The sequence below is a fragment of the Lemur catta genome, chromosome 12 (genome assembly GCF_020740605.2).
Source record: "Lemur catta isolate mLemCat1 chromosome 12, mLemCat1.pri, whole genome shotgun sequence".
Classification (NCBI taxonomy): Eukaryota; Metazoa; Chordata; class Mammalia; order Primates; family Lemuridae; genus Lemur; species Lemur catta.
Window position 1 is genome coordinate 81,005,271 of NC_059139.1, and position 24,403 is coordinate 81,029,673.

Below are 24,403 nucleotides of genomic sequence, written 5' to 3' on the forward strand. Positions count from 1 at the left end.
AAACCAAAACCCCAGCAACAACCAAACACAAAGAGAACAGTGGGGTTCTAAGGAGAACACCCATTTTCTTCTCCCTCTGAGTGGACTCTGTTTGAGGTCCTCTGCCACAGGGGCGAGTGGAGGACGCTGGCTTCTGCAGAGTGCCACGTTGGAGCCCCGCCTGGGGACTGGCCAGGCCACGCTGCCCCCAGGGCAGGAGGGAGGCGGGTGCCCACTCAACAGAAGATGGCAGTGCCCTCCCACACCACATGCATTCTCAGCACATTAGCTCCAGGAGGGTGACTCTGTGGCAGTGGCAACATGGAACATGTGGCCGTGACGTGGAGGAGGAGGACCTGCCCCTAGGTGGGGGTGATCTCTGTCTTGTCTCCTGCTGGAAGATTTTTCTAGGCACTCAACCAAATCATCCAACCAGGGGTGAAGTCAGATTGTTCAATTGGTACTCATAGTGCCGATGAGGCCTTGGGGCTGACATGAAAGGCAACAGTGGCTATTTCCCACTGCCTCTTGCTTTCACACTGACTTTACCTGTATCTCCTGTGAAGAGAAGGCCGGGCGAATTCTTCACCCTTCTAGGTCTAGGATGTTTCTTCTTCCCTGCTCCCAATTCATCCCGGGTTCTTGCAAGCTTCTTAAATTTCTTTTGTGATCTCTGTGGCTTGAGCAGGATGAAGCAGCTGCAAAAGCTGAGCCTTTCATCCTTTCTTTCCACGGAGGCAGTCTGTGTCACCGCCCCTGAAGTGGCAGGGTGCTCCTCAAGAAGGGAGGTCACAGAATTTGGCTTCAGATCCCTCTTTTCCTGCTTTGTTGACAGTCCCTAATAACCCCGCTGGCATCAGGGGTCTGCAGACGCAGGAAGGAAGAGATGTGTTCTTTAATGATGGAAAAATATCAGAGCACAATGCCCTCAAAATAGAACGTGTGCACCTCGCCTTTATTTTGGGGACTTTATTGTTGTAGCCATCTCTCCTGGGAAATGCTGTAGGAGGCTCTTCCCCTTCAGTGAAGCGGAGTAATTGTGTAACCCGAGGTGTCCCCAAGAGAGCTCAGGGGATGATGTCAACATGCAGGTTTTTGAAACATGACTACATTTTTATGTCGATCGGTGCTCAATAGATCCCTTCTCTCCAAACTCTAATTTCTGTAAAATGGGGCTAATTACATACGTGCTGCCCACCTCCCTAGGCTCTTATGAGGCTCCAGCAACATAATGGACGAGATTACATCTGCCAATTGTGAAATGCTACAAGTGCAAAATGCCATTATTATTGACAATTGGAAGCCTCACCCCTCTCTGAGGGGTACCATTTCACTTTTCATTTTTAATTAAATAAACTTTAGTCATATTATTGAGATTCACACTTTTGCATTGACATGGGACTAGATGGGCACAATGTTCAGTACTCACACCGGAGAACTGATGCTAAGTTTGGTGAGTCGCCCCTGACCACGTGGTAAGGGCAGCTGTTGTGATACACAGGAAGAAAGAGAGTGATCGGCTCCCCGACTGGTTTTTCATCCTCTCTCTCATCCTAGGAAACTCCTGGGAATCCTGCTTGAGTTTCTCTTGTGTTGGCGTCCTGGCATTTGATATTTTGTCCAATGTCACCCTCATCTGTTTTTTTTTTTCCTTTTTGCTGAAAACTGTCAATGAAAAATGCTTCTGATTTCATGGTTACCTACTTTTCCCCTTCATTAGCTTTCCCTTACTGGGACCATTACTGCAGCCCTTTAGCAGAACTGATGCCTTGCTCTGGAAATGATGCTAATGATTCTCAAGAGAGTCTTCTATCTGAAGGTGATTAGGACGAATAAAAAAGTTGTTAGCCACCCAGCCAGCTGTAAGGGACCCGTGTCGTGTCCAGGTTCCTCTGCAAACATTCTGGTTCCCATGTCTGAAACTGTAGGTGATGGCAGCTCACTTCCGACCAAGGAGTGCTTAGGTGGAGCCCTTATTTTACCAGGAAAAGGGATGAAGCCTTCCCAAAGAGGCCACTCTCGGCAGGCATGGGTTCTGACCTCTGTGACATTTTTGGCTATAGGCCTTAAGAGGAAAAAGCTCCATGATAGCATTTGTGTGTGCACATGTGTGCGTGGATGTGTTTGCAGAGGGGGATGGGAAACCCCTCCCCTTGCCACTCAGCTGCCCTTCTTGATTTGCTCAAATTTCATTTCCATTTACTAGAGGGACAGACATCTGCACATTTTCCTGCCCAGCCGTATTTAATGCACATCGGTTCAGCCCTAACCCTCTGTTGAGGTCAACCGCCCCCTACCTCCAAGCATCCCAGGGGGCTTAGAGCTAAGGATACACAATACTCTAAATGGAATATTGAAGATCCCCATCTGTCTGGCAGTACCAATCAATAAATGTGAGCCCTTCCTTCCCACTTCTGTAGAAGAGACACGTCACCACCTGGTTTTAAGACAAGTGTGAGATGTGGGTTTCTAAGAGTTACTGAGTCTAAGCACCCAGCTGTCACTGTGCCCAGCCAGGAAAGGGATTATGCCCTTAATCATGTTATTTTGTTACTAAAGGCTTCTTTTAAATTCCTCTCCCCCCTTTCCCTCAAGCAAAATGTACCACTGTCTGAAACTGGAGATGCCTTTCTGACACTTCCACTTGCTGAAGGACTTTGGTTGAAAGAGCTTTTGTTCAGGTAGCAAAACTTAGGCACTCTGGTTCTGGGGCGTCTTGTTTGACTTCTGCCAAATCACAAGGCTGAACAATGAGGCCAGTTTGTGTTTGTCAGACATAGCACTTAGGGAAAACAGGTTCAAGGTGTCAGCTCTGGCCCCATGAAACACCTGGCCTGGTGGCTGTATCGGGACAGCTAGTCCTTAGGGACAACAGTCTAAAAACACTCTGCAGAAACCTCCAGCCTTGTAACAATCAAGCCAAGCAAGCAAACAAACAAACATAACAATTAAAAATATGTGTTGTCTTAGGCAATTTTTGTGTCTGAGCAGGGCCATCCCTGGGGCCCCAGGTGCAATACTGGCCACACCTGTGCAGCCTCTGTCACCTCTTCACCAGACCAGAACAAAGCTGACTGCATCAAAAGCCACCAGACTCAGTATCAGGTTGCACTGCAGGGACTGTTTGCTTCAAACTGATGGGATCCAAGATTCCGTCTACTTGCTCATCTGGGCTCAAATGCAGGAATTTGGGGTGCCCGGCTGGGGAAGGGTGGGTGTGTATGAATGAGGGGCTTCCTGTGAGAAAGGACTGAGGGAGAGGGAGATGCTGTCTGGGTCGGGGGTCTTGAGTCTTTCTAGCTAGTATTGTTCTAATGATCTGAATGAATGGGGGTAAGAGCCAGCGGATTTGTCTTCAGAATGACTGCTCTGGCACTAGCTTTGGGTCACGAGCAAATCCCTTCACTCAGTGGACCTCAGTTCGCCCCATTTTTTAAAATGAAAGGGTCAGACTAGCTGTTGGCCATACTCTCCGTTCTACAAGACATTTGGGTACACTTGGGCAGGGCAAACCTGTCAATCACGTAAGATGGAGGCTCTTCTGTCTGGCAAAAGAGGGGCCAATCCTAGAGCTGATTTCAACTGTGCCCTAAAGAATCTTAAACTGGATGTGAGACTTTCACTTGTGTTGCTCCTACCGACTTGGCACCATTTGCCCTGCTTCCTGACAGGCCTGCAGCCTCTCCCTGGACCAATCCAGTTCCCAGGTTGCTGCCAGGTAGCTTTCTAAAGCACAAACACTTGCATCTGTTGCTTCATACACTCCGAAGCAAGGGAGCACTCCACTGCCTGTCACCAAAATCCCAGCACATGGGGACCAGGTCCCTCCATGTCTGTCTCCACCCCCTTTCCCACGCTTGCCCTGCCAGGCTCTCACAGGCCCTGCCCAAGGCATGCTGAGCCTTTTGTTTCCCAAACAGCACATTTGGTGCCTCTGCAGAAATTGTCCCCTCTGCCTGGGCTAATTGTCCATAGAACTCATTCTAAAAGAACCAGCTCAAACATTGCCTTTGACCCTAACCCCTGGGAAGCTTCCTCAGGACTTTGCTTCCACCTCTGAATGGAAGCAGGAACAACACTGGTTAACTTTGTGCCTAACAGTGCCTGGCACAATTGGAAATGACTTATCAAAGGTAACTGGGCTAGGCCAAGAAACCACTATGGGTGTGAACTGAGGCCTCAGCCTTCAGCTTCCCACACTCAAACTGACCTAAAACATTAAAAAATTTATTTCAGAAGGTCAAAAGTAAAATAGCATAGCTGAGCACTTATTTAAATAACTTTTTAAAAAATACCCCAGAGGTGAAAACCTGATCTAGGCATTTCATAGTGCTATTCTGCAAAACAAAAATCAAGTGCTGCATCCCAATATGCCTCCAGTCATGTCCCTGGGTTACAGGAGATAAATGCTAACAAGGAGAAAAATCCCGCACCCTCCACCTGATTAATATGTAAAAAGGCTAAAGTCACATCTGTGCAAGGATCTATTTTTAGTGGACCCTACATACTAAAATCCTAGCCTTGATCTCTTAAACTATCAAGCCTACCATAAATGTTTGATGATGAACAAGCCCATAAAAAGAAAATGCATAAAATGAGTAGAGGGAGCCAATTCGTGCTCTGCCTTTTAATTACCGGTGGCTTCTGCTACAATCCCGCTCCGGGCTGGGTGCAAGCAGAGAAAGACACCAATAATTTGGGCGGGGGTGGCAGGGTGTGGATATTGCAAACAAATACATCTAACTGCATAGTTATCTATGCTTTGGAAACCAGAGAGAGATGGAGGAAGGAGAGAATCATGACCCAGAATGGTCAGGGGGAAGGCTCGGAGGAGAGCAGCTAAAAAAAGGAAAAATTAAGAGGTAAATAAAAGCATTCAGGACACAAAAGATAATGTAACAGTCTGGTTTTATTACTTTTAAGTAATAAAGAGCCTTTTCCTTGCTGTTTTTCTTTTCTTTTCTTTTCTTTCTTTTTTTTCCTTTTTTAAAACATACATTAAGTCGTGAATCAGATGTTAGGGGATGTGGAAATGGAAGAGAATTGGTGACATCACAATATTTTTACAACTTTACAACAAATATAAATCTGAGTTTGTTGCATCTACCAGTGTCTAGCAAGGGTGGAAAGCAAAGGCACACTCAGGTTTATGGACCCTCCCCCCACACACAGTGGGGACAATAAAAGGGGGGATACTTCAATGCAGAAGACCAGCTCAATACAGTGAGCATTTTGGGGTTGACACCGCAGGTGATGGGTCGTGGGACGTACAGATGTGGGACGTAAGTTTTGACGCAGGTCTTCTCAACACAGCAGAGGTGACGGTGCCCACCAACGCGGGACAAAACACGTGGTCCTGCGGACGGCGGGTGCTGCACCGGCAATACTCTTGGGGGTCAGCACTGGGGAGAGGCGAACAGGGTGACATGTACCCACCATCTTCCCGACTTCTGCATTTCTCAAGAAAATTCAAGAAGGAAAACAATATCTCCGTTTCTAGAAAAGAGCTCAGGGTTTCACGGGACAGAGTTCATAGGGAGTGAACATTGATTCCACTAAAACAAAAAAACAAAACAAAAATGTAACAAGAACAAAAACCTACCCTAAACAATAGCAAAACTGCAATGGGCTTTTGGGAGAAAGGGCAGGGCACGCACCCTCAACTATACACCTAGGTCTCCAAGGAACCACTCTGATTATGGAGATACCACTGTTTCACTTCCAACTCAAAACTGTCCTTGTCAGTCTTTTTTTAATTTTTTTTTTTAAAGACAAAACTAAACCCAGAAGATCAAACTGGAAATAAAAAGAGACAAAGAGACCACCAAATATACTGTTTAACTGTTTAAAGAAAAAACAACCAACAACAGCAATTCTCACGGTTTATAGTATGTTGACAATTCTTTTGTTCTTGATAGAGTAAACAAAAGTCCCTTCTTCTGTGTGCTTGAGCAAATGAAAACCAGGGGGAGAAAAACACACACCACCCTCTCGCACCCCCTACAAACAATAACAACAAAAGGGTAAAGAAATTAAAAAAATAAAAATAAAAAATCTTTTGCCCCAGTCAACAGTTTTTGCAGCATCCATTGTGGTTGGCCTTGTACTTGGAGTTACTCATTAATCACAGCAGGGACCGGCCTGCCTGCATCTATTTCCGTGTCATTTTTCTGTGTACACCGCACGTGTGCTGAGCACACGGCTTGGAGACTCCTCCCGGGGCCTGCCCAACCACACACAGCGTGTTCTCCAGCCAGTGGGCACAGCAGAATGAGGACTGGGACCTTCGCCCCTTTCCTGCCGGCTAATGAGGGTATCACCATATTGAAATGATCTAAGGGAAGCGGGGACTCTGGAGGAAGAAAGGGGATTTGCCACCCACAACACTGGGGTCCATGCTTAGCAGCACAGCCGAAGGGTGGTTCGAGTTGGCACGACTAGAAGGCAGCGTGAATTGGAGGGTGTGGGGCCACCCAACTTTCCCAGGCTGCGGCACTACCGTCATCACCGCTGCATTCTTCTTCCATCTGCTGGACTCCAATCTTCCGGAGGGCTAGAGTGGGGGTGGGGGAAGGGAGGGTTAAATAAATATCTGCATTTATTTCAAAAGGGGGGAAAGTTGATCATAACGACAGTTTACAAGTGTACACAACTCAAGGTGTAAGGCACAAATTTACATGTGGAAAACAGGCTATTCACAGATGTAACCCCACGAAAAACCCGTGTGATCAAACCATTAATTTATGCAAGGTAGCAGCCAGCGTATTAATTAGTTCACACCGTTTGTGGATTTTGTTTGCTGTCTCACATGCAAGGTGAAATGAGATGGCGAATCACAAGCTGGTGCCTTCACAGAAAGTGGAAACCACGAACAAAGCCGTGTTGGCACCCACGGGACACAATGTGCCATTCTAAAAACTTCTCTCTTGGTTGCTTTAGAAGTTAGGATCTGGAAGGACTTTTAAAGTAATTAATTTTTTGCATGTTATAGGCCAGAGAGCTGACCAGCAAATTAACTGGTAGATTTAAATAAATATTCCCCTCTTAATGTTTTCCTTTAGCTACAGACCAAACAGTCCAAACACAAAGCTCAGAATTCCAGCTCCAACTTATTTACTCAGTGAATTTATTGTAAAAATAAAGAAACTCAATTATTCCAGTTAATGGGTTTCACGTTAAATAGTTTAACTTTCGATGGGCTTTCAGAAGAGCTGTTCAGAGGATGACATGTGGAAGAGTCCTTTCCTTAAGGAAAAAAGGGGTGAACAATAAATAAAGAGTTACTTGCGTTAACGGTCACGTTATTTCATTAAAAGAGAGGAGGAGCAGAAATCTATGACATAGTTGCCCAACACGGCCTTTGTCTGCTGCTATAACAGAAAGCTGTAACACTGGTGGGCATTTCACAGTATCTGCGCATAGTAAACTTCTGCCATGGTTAAAAGTCTGAGTTAGAATTATCAATGAATTCTTTTTTTTGTCTTTTTTAATTTTCATGACTTTTAAACATGTGTCTGTGTTTTGCAGTTTGGAGCACTAGCCCAGTTTGGCAACGCCCCATGCAGTCATGGACAAAATGTTGCAGTTGCTGTTGACCTCTGTATGTGTGTGTTGTGTGTTTTGTGTGTGTGTGTGTGTGTGTGTGTGTGTGTGTGAATGGGGGCATGGAGTGGGTATGTGCTTTTGGCTCATGTTTGTGATGATAACAGAAGTCTTTTGTGGGTCCGACCTGTTGTGGGGTGTGGGGGAGAGTGAAGGAAGAGGATGGAGGTGAGTCCCCGCGGTTGCAAACCTTCACCAAACCGTATGGCCCAATTGTCGTGAGTACCCCCATGTCCCAGAGGGGAGGACCCGGCGTCCTCAACTCTGCCGCGGGCCATCCTGGTCTGGTGGGTACTCGAGGCAGTTGAGAACCGTGCCGAGCTGAGCGGGCACCTCGCCTTGCCTGCTGGTTCGACACCTGACCCCCTCCCCCTGGGATTATGTACACGCATCGTTAGGCTTCATGGATGTGGAAAGGGGAGCAAAGGAAGGTTTGGGGGGCACGTCCGGCTTTAGGGAGGGCGTACGCTTCAGCCCCGACCTGGTCAGTGAGTTGTAGGCGTTGAGGCTGGGCTGCCTCGAGACAGTCACGGCCTGGCCGGACGGCTGGGAGCTGTGCACCTGGATGGAGTCCACCCTCTGCGGGGCGGGGGGCGGGTTGTCCCCCCTGCCAAAGCTCTGGTTTCTGGAGAGGTGAGAGGAATTGGAGGAGTTAGTATTGTTTCTTTTGAGAGTGGTGGCCTGGTGGCTTCTCGTGAGCGAGTTCGTGGGGTAGCTCCTTTTATAGTCAACCCCGTAGGAGGAGGAGTGGTGCATTTCCAGCCGTTTGCTCAGGCCATTCTGAGACAGGGAGGCTCCCGGAGGGCCCAGGGAGGCCTCCCGCTGTGGGACTTTGGGGGGCAGGCTGTCCAGGTTCTCCACAAGGTTCACCCCGTGGTTGGGACTCTTGCTGCTGAGATGCTCCTTGATGGTCTTATATTCCAGGGTGGCGGCCTGGTCCTCCAGCGCCATCTGGGCCACCTCGCTCATTTTGGGCTGGTCCACGTACTCATGCTGGTAGCCCTGCTGCGTGATGGGAAGGACCACCACGCTGGGGATGTGGCTGGGGGAGGCCCGGAGGGGCAGGTCCGTGGGGATCACAGGGGAGCCCATGGGGGGCATGTCCTTGGTGCAGGCATTGATGAGGTTCTGGTTCCGCTCCCATTCGCGGCTGCCTCGGTTGGGCTTCCGCTTCTGCTGCAGCGTCGGGGTGGACTCGGGCGTGGGCAAGGCCGTGAGGTCCAGATGGTGCTGGTCGGCCTTGATGAGCATCTTGGCCGTGTTGCCGGGAGTGGTGAGCTTGCCGTTGTGCATGAGCGGTGTGAGGATGGCCTCCGGCTTGGGGTCTTTGGACTGGGGGTCCCCAAAGAGGCCACTGAGCTTGGTGACGCTGCTCATGGAGCCCCGGCGCGAGTGCGTGAGCTCCTTGTCCTTGCGCTGCACCACGGCCACGTCTTTGCGCCGGTGATCGCAGACGCAGTATACGATGATGCCCGAGAAGACGGCCCCCATGACAAAAGCCAGGATGACCGCAATGGCCAACAGGGTGACGGGAACGAGCTGGTCGTGGCCTTTGAGGTAACTTTCCCGAATCACTCCTGCAACAGACATTGCAGAGGGCGTTAAGGAACGAAAGCACACCACAAGGCTTATTTTTGTTTGGCATTCACCCTGTTAATTAATAACAGTAATAAGTGACAATAGCACCTCTGCACAACTTGTCTTCAAGGCTCAGCTTGTCAAACATTAACTAATTAATCCTCCACACACACCCCCTTTGAAGTATGCAAATAGACTCATTTGCTGCCTTGTCTTCTGAAAAAGTGCTTTTCACTCTCCCCAGCAGATACTCTCTCTACTCTGCTTCACTCCGTGGAATATGGCAGGATTTGGCTTTCAAAAGTCATTTATCTCACTTTCCCTCTTCGTCCTTTTCAATCCCCCCCTCACAGAACTGGGATAACCAAGGTATTTTGAGTCTGGAGGAAGAGGCAACAATTTTATGCGCGTTAAGTGAACAAATCACACAACACTCCAGGCTTCCAGCCGGGGTCTTTTCTGAAGACCTGTTGTTGGGCACCAGGGCCTCTGTCTGGAGAAAAGTATGTTTGCATTTCAAGCAACTAGAGGGAAGACAGTGTGTGTCATTTCATTTACAGTGAAAGAAAACAGCTAAAATTCACAGATTAGAAATGTTTACGCTGATTTTGCATCACTTCACCAAAAAAACCCACAAAAAACAAAAAAGCAAACAACAGAAAACACCCAAACAAACTCATGCACACTCAATTTCAGGTAAATCTGTTGACTATTTGAATGAAGCTCTCTCCTTACGGGAACTGAAAGAATATTTAGAAACAAGACTATTTGGGGCCATGTAGCGGGTTTGAGAAATGTCAAGTCCCATTATTATGCCTAGAGTTTGTTGTCACAGTGAGACTCTTCAGCGGAGCTAATCTCTTCAATTTAATAAAAATTATGTGACTACACCCGTCCATAATCTTACACTACATTAACCAAGATGCTGTTTCTGAAGAAAGTTGCTCTCCCTGTTCCTGCTTAATCAGCCACCAAGCTGAGCGGCTCTAATCAGATGCAAACGCTGAAGCTTTTATTTTTTAATACCAAGTGAGAATACACATCACAAGTGTCAGATCTTAAGTGCTTGATGCAGTAGCTAAAAAATAAAATCTCAAATACCTCAATTCCTGCCTCTGGAGACTGAAAGAACAGGAATACATTAGAGCACTGCATGGGCTGAGGAAATGTAAACATTGTTCCTATTATGGAAACCATAGCAAGACAGAAAATGTACCTTCTCTGGTCTCCGGAGACACATTTTTCATCTACTAAATCAACTCTTTCTGGAATATGTTTAATGTATTTTACTGGCAGGTATCAGTGGCACAGAATTAGAATGAAATGAAATAAAAATCTCTACCCCTTCCCAAACCCACAACATGCAACCCTTAAACTTCTGTTGAAATGGTTTTTATGTCACAGCCGAGACCTTGAAGAAATGCAGCTTTGTCATGGGGGTTTTTCTGCTAAAATGTTTTGATTACTGAAGTGATGGTTTTAAAACCCAGCAACCTTAGCCTGAAGAGCACATTCTCTCTTTTCTTTCTAAACAGTTCTCCTCCCTCAATTGTGACATCATAGTTAGTTGCTGTGGAAATGATTGTCTTGTGACAAAGGATTGTGACTTCAGGTGGGAATAACAGAGGCAGCAAATATTGCTCAAGAAACAAAAGATTCTGTGATTAAACAAAGACACTTGGTAATGAAGGGCAGTCGAGGCAATTCACCCTAAGGAAAGAGTGTGCAAGATGGTCAGAGTGATTCCAAATATGACATTTTAAAAATATTTCCAGATTTATCTTCATGGGCTTTGAAGGAGTTGAAACTAGAAGCAAAAAAACAGGAGGGAAATTTGGCTATAGCTCATACATTTTATGTGTAGTGCTCCCCAAAACGGTGGGGTGTCTTGCATTCAAATATGTCTTACTACCTCTTCACCAAGGAAATGTGCTAATGAAAATTTCTTCCTTAAATTTGCACTTCCTTGTTGTCATGCTAAAATAGCAACTGATTTTCTCCAATTTTGATTGTGTGTGGGGGTTCTACTGAATATCGTTTTTAAGTGCCTACACACAATCGCACAAAAAATGTACACCTGTGAATAAAATGGGTTTAATTTCCCTCATTGACTTGGTGATTTCGGTTGGAGTCTAACATAGGCTAGATCCCTCTGATGGGGGTGTTGGTAATATTTTCATGGCAATGAGTAGTTCACGGAGCCCTGCCAGGCAACCATATTTAGGGGGACTGTGTCTTCCCAGTAAATGTGTAGTTACAGTAGGAAGCTATCAACAGTCGGCTTTGGCATCCAATTTAGATTGCCCTCTCAGTTGAAAGAGTAAAGCGAGAGTAATTCATTTACTTCATTGGGAAAACTGCAAAATTTTCACGTTTATTCATTGCTTCTTAACTTTACTTTTAGCTCCCAAATATCATTCTTCTTTCACGTCTGAAGGACTGTGGCTATCTTAGACTCAGGGAAACCACCTGCTCTTTCACTGGGAAAAATTCTTTTCTTAGTGGGTGATATTTGGGTTCAGGTTTTTGGTTGTTAACAAGTCAAGCAGGATCTGACCTTTGAGGGAAATGGTGTCTCTGGCAGATTCCCCTCCATCTCCTTTTGTTATGTAAATAGTGCCCTTAAAAATATTTCTGCATCTCTTTATCTTTTAGACATCCGTGGGGACGGAGGGGGCTTCCCTCATCTGCTTGTGTAAATTCTGAAGCATCCAAAGTTAGAAACATATCAGAGGTTAAGTTGAAGAAGATAAGAAGGTAAAAGTTATTTTTGTAAATGCCTTCAAAACGTAAAGCTTTCTGCTTACATCATGAAAAAAGGCAAAGGCACACTGGCAGAGGCGATCCAATCAACTTTGTGGCCTGGCCATTGTGAAGGACCGAACACACCTGACTTGCCAGAGAGGCCCCATGCAAGCAACTAGAGAAGACCTCAAAGAAGCCCGCATTTTCTGGTTGGTGACTTAACATCTCTGGGCCTCAGTGTTTTCACCTGTAACGTGGGGCTAACCAAAGCCAAACAAAATAAGGAATAGGAAAGAACTTAAATGCTATAGTTTGTTAGACAAATCTAAAGGACAGAGAAGTGGTGGGTTACTGGCTCACAGAGGGCTTCTGAGTGACAGTCACGGCTGCTCCACTGGATTCCACGTGATCTCCCAGGGGAGAGAGGAGACCTGTGCTTCCAGCTCCAACCCTTGTGCTGCTAAAGAGGTGAGATGAGATGTTGAAGCAACATAGGGAATATATATTTTTATTTCAGGACTGCCTGCTGGTCCTGAATTTTGAAATCATTCAAACAACAAAAGTGGGAAATGTTGAGCAAAACACCAATTATAGTTAGATTCCCAGTGGAGTAATAATCCTACAGTCAGCTCCTTGAGGGCAGGTACCTTATTTTATTTGCATTTATAACCCTTGCCATCCCCAGGGCTCTTAGCTGGGTGATTGTATAAATGATCGTTGAATGAATGGGTCTTCAATACATTGTAGAGACATTTCTAAAAATGAACTTCTAAACTTGCTGGGTCATCCCTGGAGTGACCATCAACTTGCTTTTGAAGTCACAGAAATAAATTATATCTCCAGTCGTACAAAGATTTTTAATAGTAGCATCCATCAAAGAAAGGAAACGAAATCTATAAAGGTGCTCAGTATCTGTTCAAAAAATAAGTGAAACTATTTCAAAAATGAAAAGAAATTGGTTCTGGGATAATTCCAAATGAGCCAACGAAGGTAAATTGGTTATCCGCAAAAACTGAGTGCTGCAGTGGAAGTGAATAATTAGAAGCAAATGCATCTCTGTAAAGGGCAAAGGGCTGCGGGCTGGAGCCCAGATGAGCATCCACCGCTTCAGATGCTGCGTGGAAGCCCCAGGCAAGGGGAAGGGCTTTGTGCGGTGGTATATTCCCCTCCCCAGGTGTCTCCTCACTGCAGGCCGAACAATCAGAGTTGGCTTCTCCACCCTGAGGTCTTAAAAGTCCTTCCTCTACCAACTCCTGGGTCTTCCGCTCTCACCAAATGAAAACGGGGCATTAGTAATGCAAACAGTATCTGAAAAAATCCTTTGCATTGATTCATTAACCACCAGTTATTTCTCACTAGTCATGAGGTGCTAAATGGTTATTCTTTCCACTTTCCTATTGCAGGAAGCAAGGCACACAATGGCTTTGAGATTTCTCTGAAATCATGCCTTAAATTGGCAGAACTGAGAAAGAATAGGGTCTCCACTGGTTTTTTTTTTTCCCCTGAGGTGCGAGAGTTTTCAGATGCTGGAGGGAGGCCTCAGAGAGGCAGTCTGAAGCTTTTTAGAGGCCAAAGCAATGAAAAGATTATGAAAGACCCTGCCCCCTAGACCCTGCAACATGTGATTCAAAATAAAAGCAACTGTAAACTGTAAAAAAAACAGGAGGTTCAATAGCGTTCTGACTTTTCCTATGATGACCATGTTAATACATTCTGAAATGTCAAACACCAAGTTCATTATTTAAAAATATGGTTTCTAGTAGCCCTGCTCATGAGTACTAGTCTGTACAGGGAGCCAGCACCAGGCTCTGGGACAATTTGCTTTAAAAACGATGCTTTCCCCTAACAGGGTGATTCTCTTAGTGTCTTTATTATCACTCTCCTGGTATAACAATTTTTTTGGCTCCAAGCATCGTGGCTGCCTTCAGCAAACACTAGTGAGCACACTAAAGCACTGTGCCAGGTGTGGAGGGGACAGAGGTGCACGAGGCATAAAGCAGTATGGGAGAAGGCAGGTGCTCGCACACAACTCCATCCAAAGTGCGGGTGTGTCATGAGACATATCACTTCTACTTCAACAGTGGGCAAAAGCTTTACATAGGAGATGGTATTTGAGTTAGGCCTTAAGGATGCACAAGCTTTCAGCTGGAGTGGGGAGAGCAATGAGAACCAAGGCTTGGAGGGAAGGAAAGTGAAGTCTGTATTCGGTAATGGCAAACGGTCTAATTCTTTTCTAGTCACTTAGGCTACAGGCACAAGCCACCCTGCTGCACTTTCACTTGCTTCTGGGCTTTCGTACAGGCTGTTCCCTCTACCTGGAATACTCTTGCCCAGTTTCCCACTCATCAGATCCTATCTTTAGGTCTCAGTTTAAAGAGGGACACCTTCCACAAGTCCTCAAACCAGGTGAGCTCCTCCTTCCACAGGTGTCCCCAGAGCTCTTGGCTTCCTCTATCCTAAAATCATCACTGGGATGATTCTTGCTATACGTCTGTTTTTCTCACCTAGACTGTGCTAGGAGGGAGGAATTCACCACTGAATCCCCAGGCATAAAGGTGCTCAGTGTGTATCTATTAAATAAATAGTAAATGAACACAGGAATGAATGAGTAAAGGAAAAGTAAGGGTTAGAGCTAGAAACACCATTTGGAAGCAGGCTGTGAACAGCCTTGAATGACTGAAAAAGATGTTCAGAAGACCTGTCAGTTTTGGAAGGAAAGTTCTTGGTTAATTTACCCGTAATTGCAAGGGTCTTCTCGCCTGAGAAAGCTTGACTTTCAGCTTTCTCTGCTCCACATTGAATCCACTACTGAAAAACTAAGGGTTTCAAAGAGTCAATATCTTTGCATCAAAAGCACAGCTGGTCTACCTGCATCTATTATTACTGTTTTTAAAATTAAAACTCTCAGTCTTCAAGTATGCTTATATCCCGCGCCTTATACATGTAGCTGGGAGATGTTATCTATCCTATCAAAGTAACAAAATATGAAGCAAAACAGGCACACACAAATCCATAAAATCAATTGCAGCTATTAAGCTAAATAGCAAAGAAGAGCCCTGCCCGCCCCCACCCTAATTATCGCTCCGAGTGTGCAAGACCCAGGCAGCCGCCAGCTCCAAATGGTTAAGTGTGCACTTTCCCCTCTCACCCCGCTCACTGGACTGCCTGTTTCTGGGCTGCTGTGATATGATGGATGTGTCTGTCTCCATAGTGAAGTGATTAATAGGCATCTGTGTAAAGCGAACCGAGTGACCACAAAGACAACAAAGCCACTCTGTGTATTAGAGAAACGTGCAAAGGCAAAAAGGAGGATGGATATTTCCTCCATCGCTGAGCCAGAGAGAGCTCGTGTTGGGTCTGGGAGGTAAGAAGGATGGCAACACACCAAGAAAGGCCCCAGAGTAGGATCCCCTAAAAATAGACTCTTGATTCTGCTTTATAGTAAGATAAGCCTGCAATTTCCTTGAAATCCTCATAACAACTTGAGTGAATGAAATCTAACAACCTGATTTTTCTCGTTTGAACATCTTATTGCAACAAAATGCCAGCCGGGCTCACGGTCCTGCGAGGCAACGTGAATGAATGCACCGACCACGGGTCAGGCATCTCCCCTGCTAACCACATAGCGCTGCCACAATCCCTATAAAGAAGAGAAGACAACAACTAGGGAAAAACCCCAACTGGAGACAATTTATCCTCAGAGCCACACCCCAGCCAATCGAGATGACCACACCGAACGCGAAATGGGAAAACTCCGTGGTTATCTCAGCAGGAAGCAGCCTTCTTCTTGTCTCTCGGCCTAATGGGAACCAGACGGCTTAGGAATAAACCAACGCGCCAGCAGCCATGGCAATGGGCTCAGAGTCTATAACTCAAACTTTCCTTTTCCTTTAATTTTTTTTTCCTGGCAGGCTGAAGATTAGATGCTGGGAGGGCCATGGTTTTTAAGATGTATAAAGTTAAGACTGACCATGCCAAAGTAGAGGCAGCTTCTTGGCCTGGCTGTTTAATATCCTCTGTTCGGAAGCTATTTTAAAACTCTCACATATTGAAATAATGCTTACTGTGGTTGACTGAAGGTGAACCCACTTCCAGTTCTGTCACCTTTGAAGCGATGCATTTTTTTTTGTTGGGATGTCATCATAGGAACAAAAGGGAGCATGAACATGAAACTCAATTGCATTTTTTTTAGAGAAGAAACATCTTCATTTTTCCCTCTGTGCCAGTGTGAGTGCTCAGTTCACTGTCCTTCCGCTGCTCCGCTGCTTTAGACTTGGCACTGCCAACGGGAGCGCTACACCCCGAGCGCGGATTGACGTCTAGACTAAGAGTTAAGATAAGATAATTTATAAAAGCCATGCCCTGGAATGTTGGTCTGTGGTTTCACGTGTTAGAACTCTTACCGTGCCTGTAAAGGTAACGATTATTTTAGATGGGTAAAGATTTAACAGAATTTGCAAGGTGTATTTTCCTGCCTTTTGAGGTTTTCTTTCTAAATAAGTCTGGAAACCCAACATGTAAGTGATTTCTGAAACCAGACAAAGCATTTCCATTTTCCACTTCCTGGTCCCATCTTCTTCCTTTGCTCCCTCACAAGGCATCAAAGCTATAGAATGAGGAAATGGATCTCCTTATAAAATAGTGAAATTTGGGTGATCCTTTGTTTGGATTATTTGGAGTGCTTTGATTTTTCTCTACAAAGCAAAGATAAAACAAATATGAGGAAACAGGTCTGTTTTAATACTCATAAAATTGCCAACTTAAACTTGCTAGAAATATCATTCTTGGGATCTGGATTGCAGATGAGGCTGGATGTTATTAGTTAAGAACATAAACTTTGAGGTCATAAAGACCTGGGTTTGAGTCTTGGTTCTACAGATATTTTAATAACTAGCCATGTGACTTTGGGCACATTACTCAATCTCTCTAAGCCCCAGTAGTGTTGGCTATAAGACGAGCATTGTTGGAAGGATTAAATAAGTTAAATAAACAAATGTACGTATTAATAAAACAGGACACATGTTAATGCTCAATTAATAATGTTAAGAGCAGTGCTTCTAGAATTTCTGACAAGTTGCCTGCCTTATACGGGATCCAAGATAGTCTATTTTTAAGGCAACGTTTTGGTAGGGTACAATTGTGTTACCTAAGAGAAGAAAAATAAGGATTAAAAAATACAACAAAATCGTGGCCAGCGAGCTTAAATGAGACAGCCCATCAGCAACTGGAAAGTGTCGTAAATCAGTGCTACTCAGCATTGGCATCACCTGCAACTTGTTAGAAACACAAATCCTCAGGACCTACCCTGAACTTCCGCATCAGAATATCTGGGTTGGGCCCAGAAACTTGTGTTTTAACAAGGCCTCCAGATCATTCTTATGTTCTCTAAAGCTTGAGAAGCACTCTCCTGAATGACATGAATAATATTCCAGAGAACTCATCTAGGCATTTAGCTTTAAAAGGCCAACCTCAGACACCACTGAAGCAAGGTACTACCAGACTTTCAAGATGATCTGTAATGATAAATAATTGGGCAAAGTCTTCCTTAATGTTCAAAGTATGTTCTCTTTAGTAGGTCTCATGTGTAATTTCTTCGCCACAGTTACCATACTCTGACAAAGAATGCAAATTTTATTTTATTGGAAACACAATCAAATCACCAACACTTTCCTTTGGTACCTGACAGACGTGTGAAAAATGGCCTAAAATATTGTGCTACTACTCTGGAATAGAATCAACCCGATTTGCTAGCACCAAGCCTGCTGGTGAAATGCTTGTGGTCTCTTTATTTTCCCTGGCATGAAGACATGGAGGGTAATTTTTGATGCTACCCATCTCTGTGACAGTGGCCATCAGGTAGCTGTTGGTATCAGAGAGCAGATATGCCCTAGATGGGGTCAGCCCAGTCATGATTGGGTCCCAAGAGCAGAAGAAGCAGAATGTTCAGTGCAGCTCCCCACTGGGTAGAGTAGCTTCCTTTAAAGGCCTGCATCTAATATCACCTTGAAATCGACTCCTTAAACTCAACTCACAGCCATCAAGCAACATTTGAGAATGGTTCAGGGGATGCCAAAATCTTTTTCTCCTACCTCTGCATGACTAGACAAGAGAAAAGAAACTTAGGAAGGCTCTTTTCCTTTATATTCCTGGATTGAAAGGAGGGACCTGAGCTCATGTTTCATTCCTCAAATTAAGGTCCTGCTTTATAATAATAAAAATGCCTAGCACAACAGTGCACTCCACAGAGCTCTGCGCTTGCAGATCTGCTGAGTTGAACTGAATCTGCAAATCCGTAGAATTACATAAGACATTTTAAGTTACATTAAATTTCTGCTGTGTGCTTTTAAATCATGGAGCACACGACCCATCAGCACTTAGGGTATATTTATTACCTTAACAAATACCAGATGATTGTGTCCAGTGTTATCTATTATTTATGAATAACAAGAGGCTGTAAGACTAGAAATGACATGCTTTAATATGTCCAAAAGGTTAGGCATAATGCAGTTTGCTGCCCTATAAATTTCTTGACACCATTTTCTCTCCTAATAAAGCATTGTCAGTGGTTGACGATACCGAACTTCCATTATTTCTATACAGGTCATAATGACTGCCTCTGAGTTCAGTGAAGAAAATGTCATCGCAGATATATGTGTTTGAAAAGGAATGCATCCCTTTAAAAAATATGAAATTTAAAAATAATTGGAGTGGAAAAATTTTTATTACCCGATTAAAAATGAATCTCTTTACAAAGATAGTTCCCAGGCCACAGGCTTATAAGAGCTTAAGAAATATTAATTAAAGATGACAAACCTTCACAGTGCCTGTAATTGGCTTTTTGACACTGATTACCATCAGTGCACCCAGTGTATTTGAATATACCCAACTACATTTCACTTGCTTACTTCAGCGCCTTTCCAAGATTTAAGGTGCTAAGAGATTTACAGAAGATGAGGTTCATGCGGTTCCTGTCAGTCCTCAGAGCAGCCCATACACTTTGCAGGAGTTTACCTCTTACTCACACAGCTCACATCTCCCTGGGACGAGCAAGTGAATGCGGCGGCTTCTCCCTTCCCTCTATATGGCAATGGCAATGGCATGCATTACGCATCCTGGGACAGCCCTGCAGCATTTGAGGCCATTCTCATGTGTAATGTCAAAAAAGGAGACGCTATCCCCAGGAAATTACCTGGTTTCCATTGTTTTGCTCTCTGTAGACCAGTTTGTCTATGGAGCAGTGAGGTTTGGAAAGAAAAACTACTAACAAGCCTTTTTTTTTTTTTTTTTAACTTCATGAAAAAAAAGGCTATCGGAAAAAAAATCTGAGACAAAGCAGATACTATTTTCCCATTATTGCACATGATCCAAACTACAAATCGACTCTTCACAATGTTATTGTTAGGACAAAACAAAATCTAGATGAACACAGTGCAGTTGAACCAATTAAAGAGCAAATTTTTAACTGCTCCAGATGTTCTGTTAATAAGATCACGCCTAACCTAGTCCCTGTAGTCCTTGAAAGTTCCATTAAGCTGTCAGAAAACTTTGTCATTGTGTGTGTTTTTGTACAAAAGATGGGGAAAAAAAGAGACTGAAAGAAAAGGGTGGGGGTGAAATGTCATGTCAAGGATGATGTGGCTTGAAAAGTGGCTACAGAGTAAAGGTAAGAAGCACCTCTAGAAGGTGAACTGATTTTTTTAATACTCTAAGGTTTAAGTTGCTGTTTTAAAAGCAAAAGTTCAAGTCTCTATAATCATAATTTAAGTCCTTCATTTTTTGAGAAGACAGATGTTAGGTGAAAGAAAAAAGAGGTTTAGTGGGTATCTCTAGAAAAGAAAATTCAAATATTGGTGTGCAAATTTAGACAGGCAGGGAGATGAAACAGCTTTCTACATGGCTGACATTTAACTTTTTTTTTCTCTTCTACCCTTTCCACAATAATCTCATCAAGACCTTAGATAAATTCAGCAAGTTGTCAAGAGGATACGAAATTAATTAGATCAAATCTACATCTATGCCTGCACTGCTGAAAGGACAATTGCAGCCTTCCACACGGCTGCTCGGTCCCCACCCCTCGTCCCCACGGGCACACATGGAAACGTCCCCATCTTCCACAGGAGAGCCCAGCACCTGACCTGCTGGCAGGTCATTTTCCTCAGCCCCTCAAAGAAAAGTCAGAGACCGCAAATGGATTCCTTTTCTGGTAGGTGACAAAGAGATATTAACATAGTAAAAATAAACAGTGGCATCCTGGATTATAGTATTTCTGTCTCCTACCCAGCTTGATTTCAAAATCTGTCCTGGATGCAAAGTCTGTCATATGCCATGCACCCCCGTGTTTTAACTAAAGTGACAGAGAAGCCCCAAGTTTAGAGCTCAGCTTGCCTGGGCTTTACCCAGGATAGAGGTCTTTGTTTGGGAAGGAGCATCGTCCAGGAAAATGCCAGTGACGTGTAGTGACAGTTGCTTTAGATCCAAAGCTGATGCAAAAATCCATTTCCCAAATGTTTTGTGTCTATGTAATTAATACCCTAGTATGATAAAATGGTCAACTTACTATACATCTATCACCTATCAATCTCTCTGTCTTCATCTTTCCTTCCCTTGCACCCTCCTCTGCTCTTTCTTCCCACCACCGACCTTCCCATCCTCCACTGCCTGCAGCTAGAACCAAACTCTCTAGCACCTCATTCAGCCTCCAGACCACCGTTTGGACCGCGATTCCCATCCTGGCCCTGCATATGGTTCCCCCCCACCCTCAGCTCCCTGCCTCATTCTCATCACACTCTGTACTTCCACAGCTTGGTGTCTCAGTCAGGCAAGCTTGGAATGTCCTTCTTCCTCTTTCTGCCCCCTGAAATCCAACTTTTCCTTCAAGACTTTGCAAGACTTTTTCCTAACCCCTCCTCCCCCAGAATTAGCTGTCCCTCCCTTTATGCTCCCTCGACACGCCGCCCATCCCTCTTTCCTTGACTTCTCTTACTCTCAACTTCACCCTGCCCTGCCGGTTAGAGAGGAGATCTCTGTGCGTATCTCCTGCTAAACCGTAAGCTGCTTGAGCCAGGTTACGTTGAATTCAAACCAGTATCTGCTGTAACACTCGGCATAGGGTTTACACACAGCACATGTTTGCTGAATGTCTGTTGAACATATGAAGACGGAAACCAAGCAAAGCCTGCTGTTTTGCCTTTCTGTGAGACTAGGGGTATTATTATCATTATTAAACTATGATTTTCTAGTGCTTTCTGGATTCCAGTTCTTCCCCTCCAAAGCCATGAAAATGAGAAATTAAAAAAAAAAAAAGAAAGAAAAGGGCAGCCATATAATTTAAGAAGGAAAAAAAAAATATATATATATATGATTTCTGAGCCTTCCTCACTTAAAAGTGACATTTGAAAGCCTGCTGAGTAATCTTTTCAATTACTCTGTTCCATATTACAAACACATATATATCTTTCAGTGATCATTCTCTGAAATTAAGTATGATTATAAGGATATTTCTCACAGAATAAGATTTTTACTTAATTTCCTCTAATATGAGTTATTCTAGATTTCCAAGAGTTAAAGGGCAAAAGTAATCTAGAGACTAGGTCATATATACTAACTAATAAGTTATTGGCGACCTCTTCAATAGGATTGTCAGGTAGCAAAAAATATACAGGACTCCCAGAACTTCAGATAAACAATATGTTTCAGTTAAAAGTATGTCCTGGGCAATATTTGGGATATAATTACACACTAAAAATTATTCAGTTTCATCTCAATATTTAAACTATTAGTCAGGTTTATCTGCAATTCAAATTTAACTGGGAATCCTGTATTTTGCCTAGCAACCCTACTCTTCCATCCCAAACAATGTGCTTCTAATGACTTCCACAAACATTTTTCAGGCCCACTCTAAACTTTTGGAGATTAAAATAGTTTAACAGAGAGTAATAAAAGTGATACTAAATCTTTATGGGGCAGGTATAGCACAATTTACAAATACATAAAATACTAATGGACTAAATTTTAAGAACTGCATTTTATTTCACATAATCAACAACAGCAGCTTATATACCGCACTTCTCGTGCACTTTGAGGGATAGCTTTCCTTTAAACCTCAAAAAACAGAAATAAATGAATGTTTCTACCTGGTGCAGTTAATTTTTGATTGTTAAATGCCAGTGAGTGTTCCTTGTCCCGCCCCTAGCAGTACGCTCCACGAGACAGAACCCCTTTCTCCAAAGTTTCTTTGAAGACTGCCTTGCTCTACCATCACATTGAAAAATGTTGATGATAACTGCAGGTTTTACTAATGAAAGCAATGCAAATTAGTACGAGCTTATTTTTTTAAAAAATAAAGCTCAGTCTATTAAAAAAAAATCCTAACTTTGCCAACATTCCCACAAAAATTGTAAAGATGCATCCTATACCAAACACCTCTCATTCTCCTCGCCTTCTCTGTCAAGTGATATATTACCGCTATAATATTGGCACTGAAGGGAAGGACTAAAGAAAAGGGACTGGGAAGCTGTTTCAGAGTGCCACGTCCTTGATATGTTCAGCCAGGTTGTCTTCAGGCGTCTGATATCTTTTCCTAAAGTCTGCTGTGCATGGTTTCGTCTGTTCATGAAGACAGTGGTGGTCATAAAGGTTTTTTGGTGTGCTTTCATGTCTATGTGTGCTCCATCTGCCTGGTGGTTTGATGTTTCTTGGACAGGAACTATGTCTATCTCTAATATAGGCTCTAACTCCTTACTGGCAACCAAATTGCACTGCAGAACCAGTAATAAATTCTGCTTGAGACACCTCAGAAATTTTTTTATTTTTTATGGTAATGTTACCAAAGAAATGGCAGAGAAAATTCATCCCAAGTTTAGAAGTCAGGAAGAAAGAAGACGCCTATCTTTCTTCCTTTATCACTGTCATCAGGAATAATTTTCTCTGTCCATAAAATCCCTCACACATGACTTGATAGAAGCCAAAAAATTACCTTCCACATTGGGAGAACCGGAATGCTTTAAAATTTCAAATTTGCTAGACATTAAGCATTTGGAGAGTGTTAAAACACAAGAGTAAGCAGGGGTAGGATCTATTACTAACCACACTCACCTAATATGGGATTTCTCAGTCTGTTAATAAAGAAAGCCTGGCTCTGTGGTGTGGGACTCAGTGTAAGTAAAGTTTGAATGGGAGTAAGGGGGAAGAAAGATCAGGCCAGGGGAACATTTCGTAGCGTAGGAGCCCTTACAGATGTCAGACAAGGAGATGAGAAGTGGAAGTGCTGAAGGTAAACTTTCCCTAGGCTGCAATTTGGGTTATAACGAACTGCAGTCTACACTGGGGTGCTCACTGCTGGTGTGGAGAAAAATCTTGCCAGATGCTTAACAAGCCTAGGATGGCTAATTCCTTTTCAGTATAAATCCATTTTACTTTAAATTCCTACTTATCCAAACTTCCCATCCCCAATCACAAAGCTCAGTAGTTGGAAAAGAAATCAGAAGAGAGATCACATAATTGCAACATTCAAGAGTGATGCTTGCATTCACTTGGTCTTGCAGCGCCCAGCCAACAGAGGGTACAGTAGGTATTGAATCTTGTTTTCCAAGGGTGAGAAGCAATGTTCTTGCTAATGGTTTAATCCTCCCTAGACTTCTTCAATTGCTTCAGGCCAGAGTTACCTAAATTTTAGTCATCCAACTACTAATACTACAATTTTAGTCATGTCAATGAGTCTCACTCACATTATGTACTTAGTATTTTAATATCCCCAATACCTCCTGCATTATTTTTTACTTACTGTATTATTTAAATTACCTTAAAATGTATTTCAAATGGGAACTTTATATTGTTATCATAAATAGAAAAAAAGCACCACTTTTCATAGATAGAAGGTAACCATGAAAATAAAATTAACTTAAAGCAAAACAATGTTAATTCCAGCTAAATCCAGCTGCAAGGCAAACCCCAGTCTAAAGCCTGTTCTCTCTATGGCAAAAAGGGATATGGTAGCAAGTTTAGGGAGCTGTCGATGACAAAGTACCAAACTGAGACTTTTCCCTTGACATAATCAAAAAGACTGAAAGAGCAATAAAAAGGGCATAAATTTCCACCACATGACTCAATATTCTTGAAGGCCACCCTGTCCCTGAGTCAACCTAAATCATCCCAGGTAAAGTACGACTCAGCCCACTTGGAGACAGTACTGCTGAAAGCTGCCGTGCGTTTAAGGAATAAATAATTGAGTGTAACGAGGGTTACTGATAAACTCTGTGATTCATAAAATTCCACTCAGAGAGTTACGCAGCGCAGACAATGCTCATCACCCTTTATAGACCTTATCAATCTTACTGGAATGTTATTTTCCAAACTAAAAATTGCTTACACAAATAACTTCTATATTGATTAAAATATATTCAACATTTACTATACATTTTAAATTATTCATTTAATTTCTAATTTAAATTGTTTCTACATCTTTTTCATGTCTGTAACGAGCATATTTTATAATGTGATA

At 43.5% G+C, this 24,403-nt stretch overlaps 1 protein-coding gene and 1 pseudogene across 2 annotated transcripts in view; both read right to left on the reverse strand.

Moving 5' to 3' along the window:
* Positions 1-4,870: 4,870 nt before the first annotated feature.
* Positions 4,871-6,484, reverse strand: LOC123647947 (annotated as a pseudogene). The gene has a single exon (XR_006738442.1). The product of XR_006738442.1 is annotated as an uncharacterized LOC123647947 (transcript).
* Positions 6,485-7,088: 604 nt separating this feature from the next.
* SEMA6A (semaphorin 6A) overlaps positions 7,089-24,403 on the reverse strand; it is a 121,308-nt gene continuing 103,993 nt past the window's right edge. Inside the window, exon 20 of the mRNA XM_045565606.1 lies at positions 7,089-9,158. Within this exon, the coding sequence (XP_045421562.1) occupies positions 7,960-9,158 (1,199 nt within the window). The 3' untranslated portion in view covers positions 7,089-7,959. The remainder of the gene's footprint in view (positions 9,159-24,403) is intronic.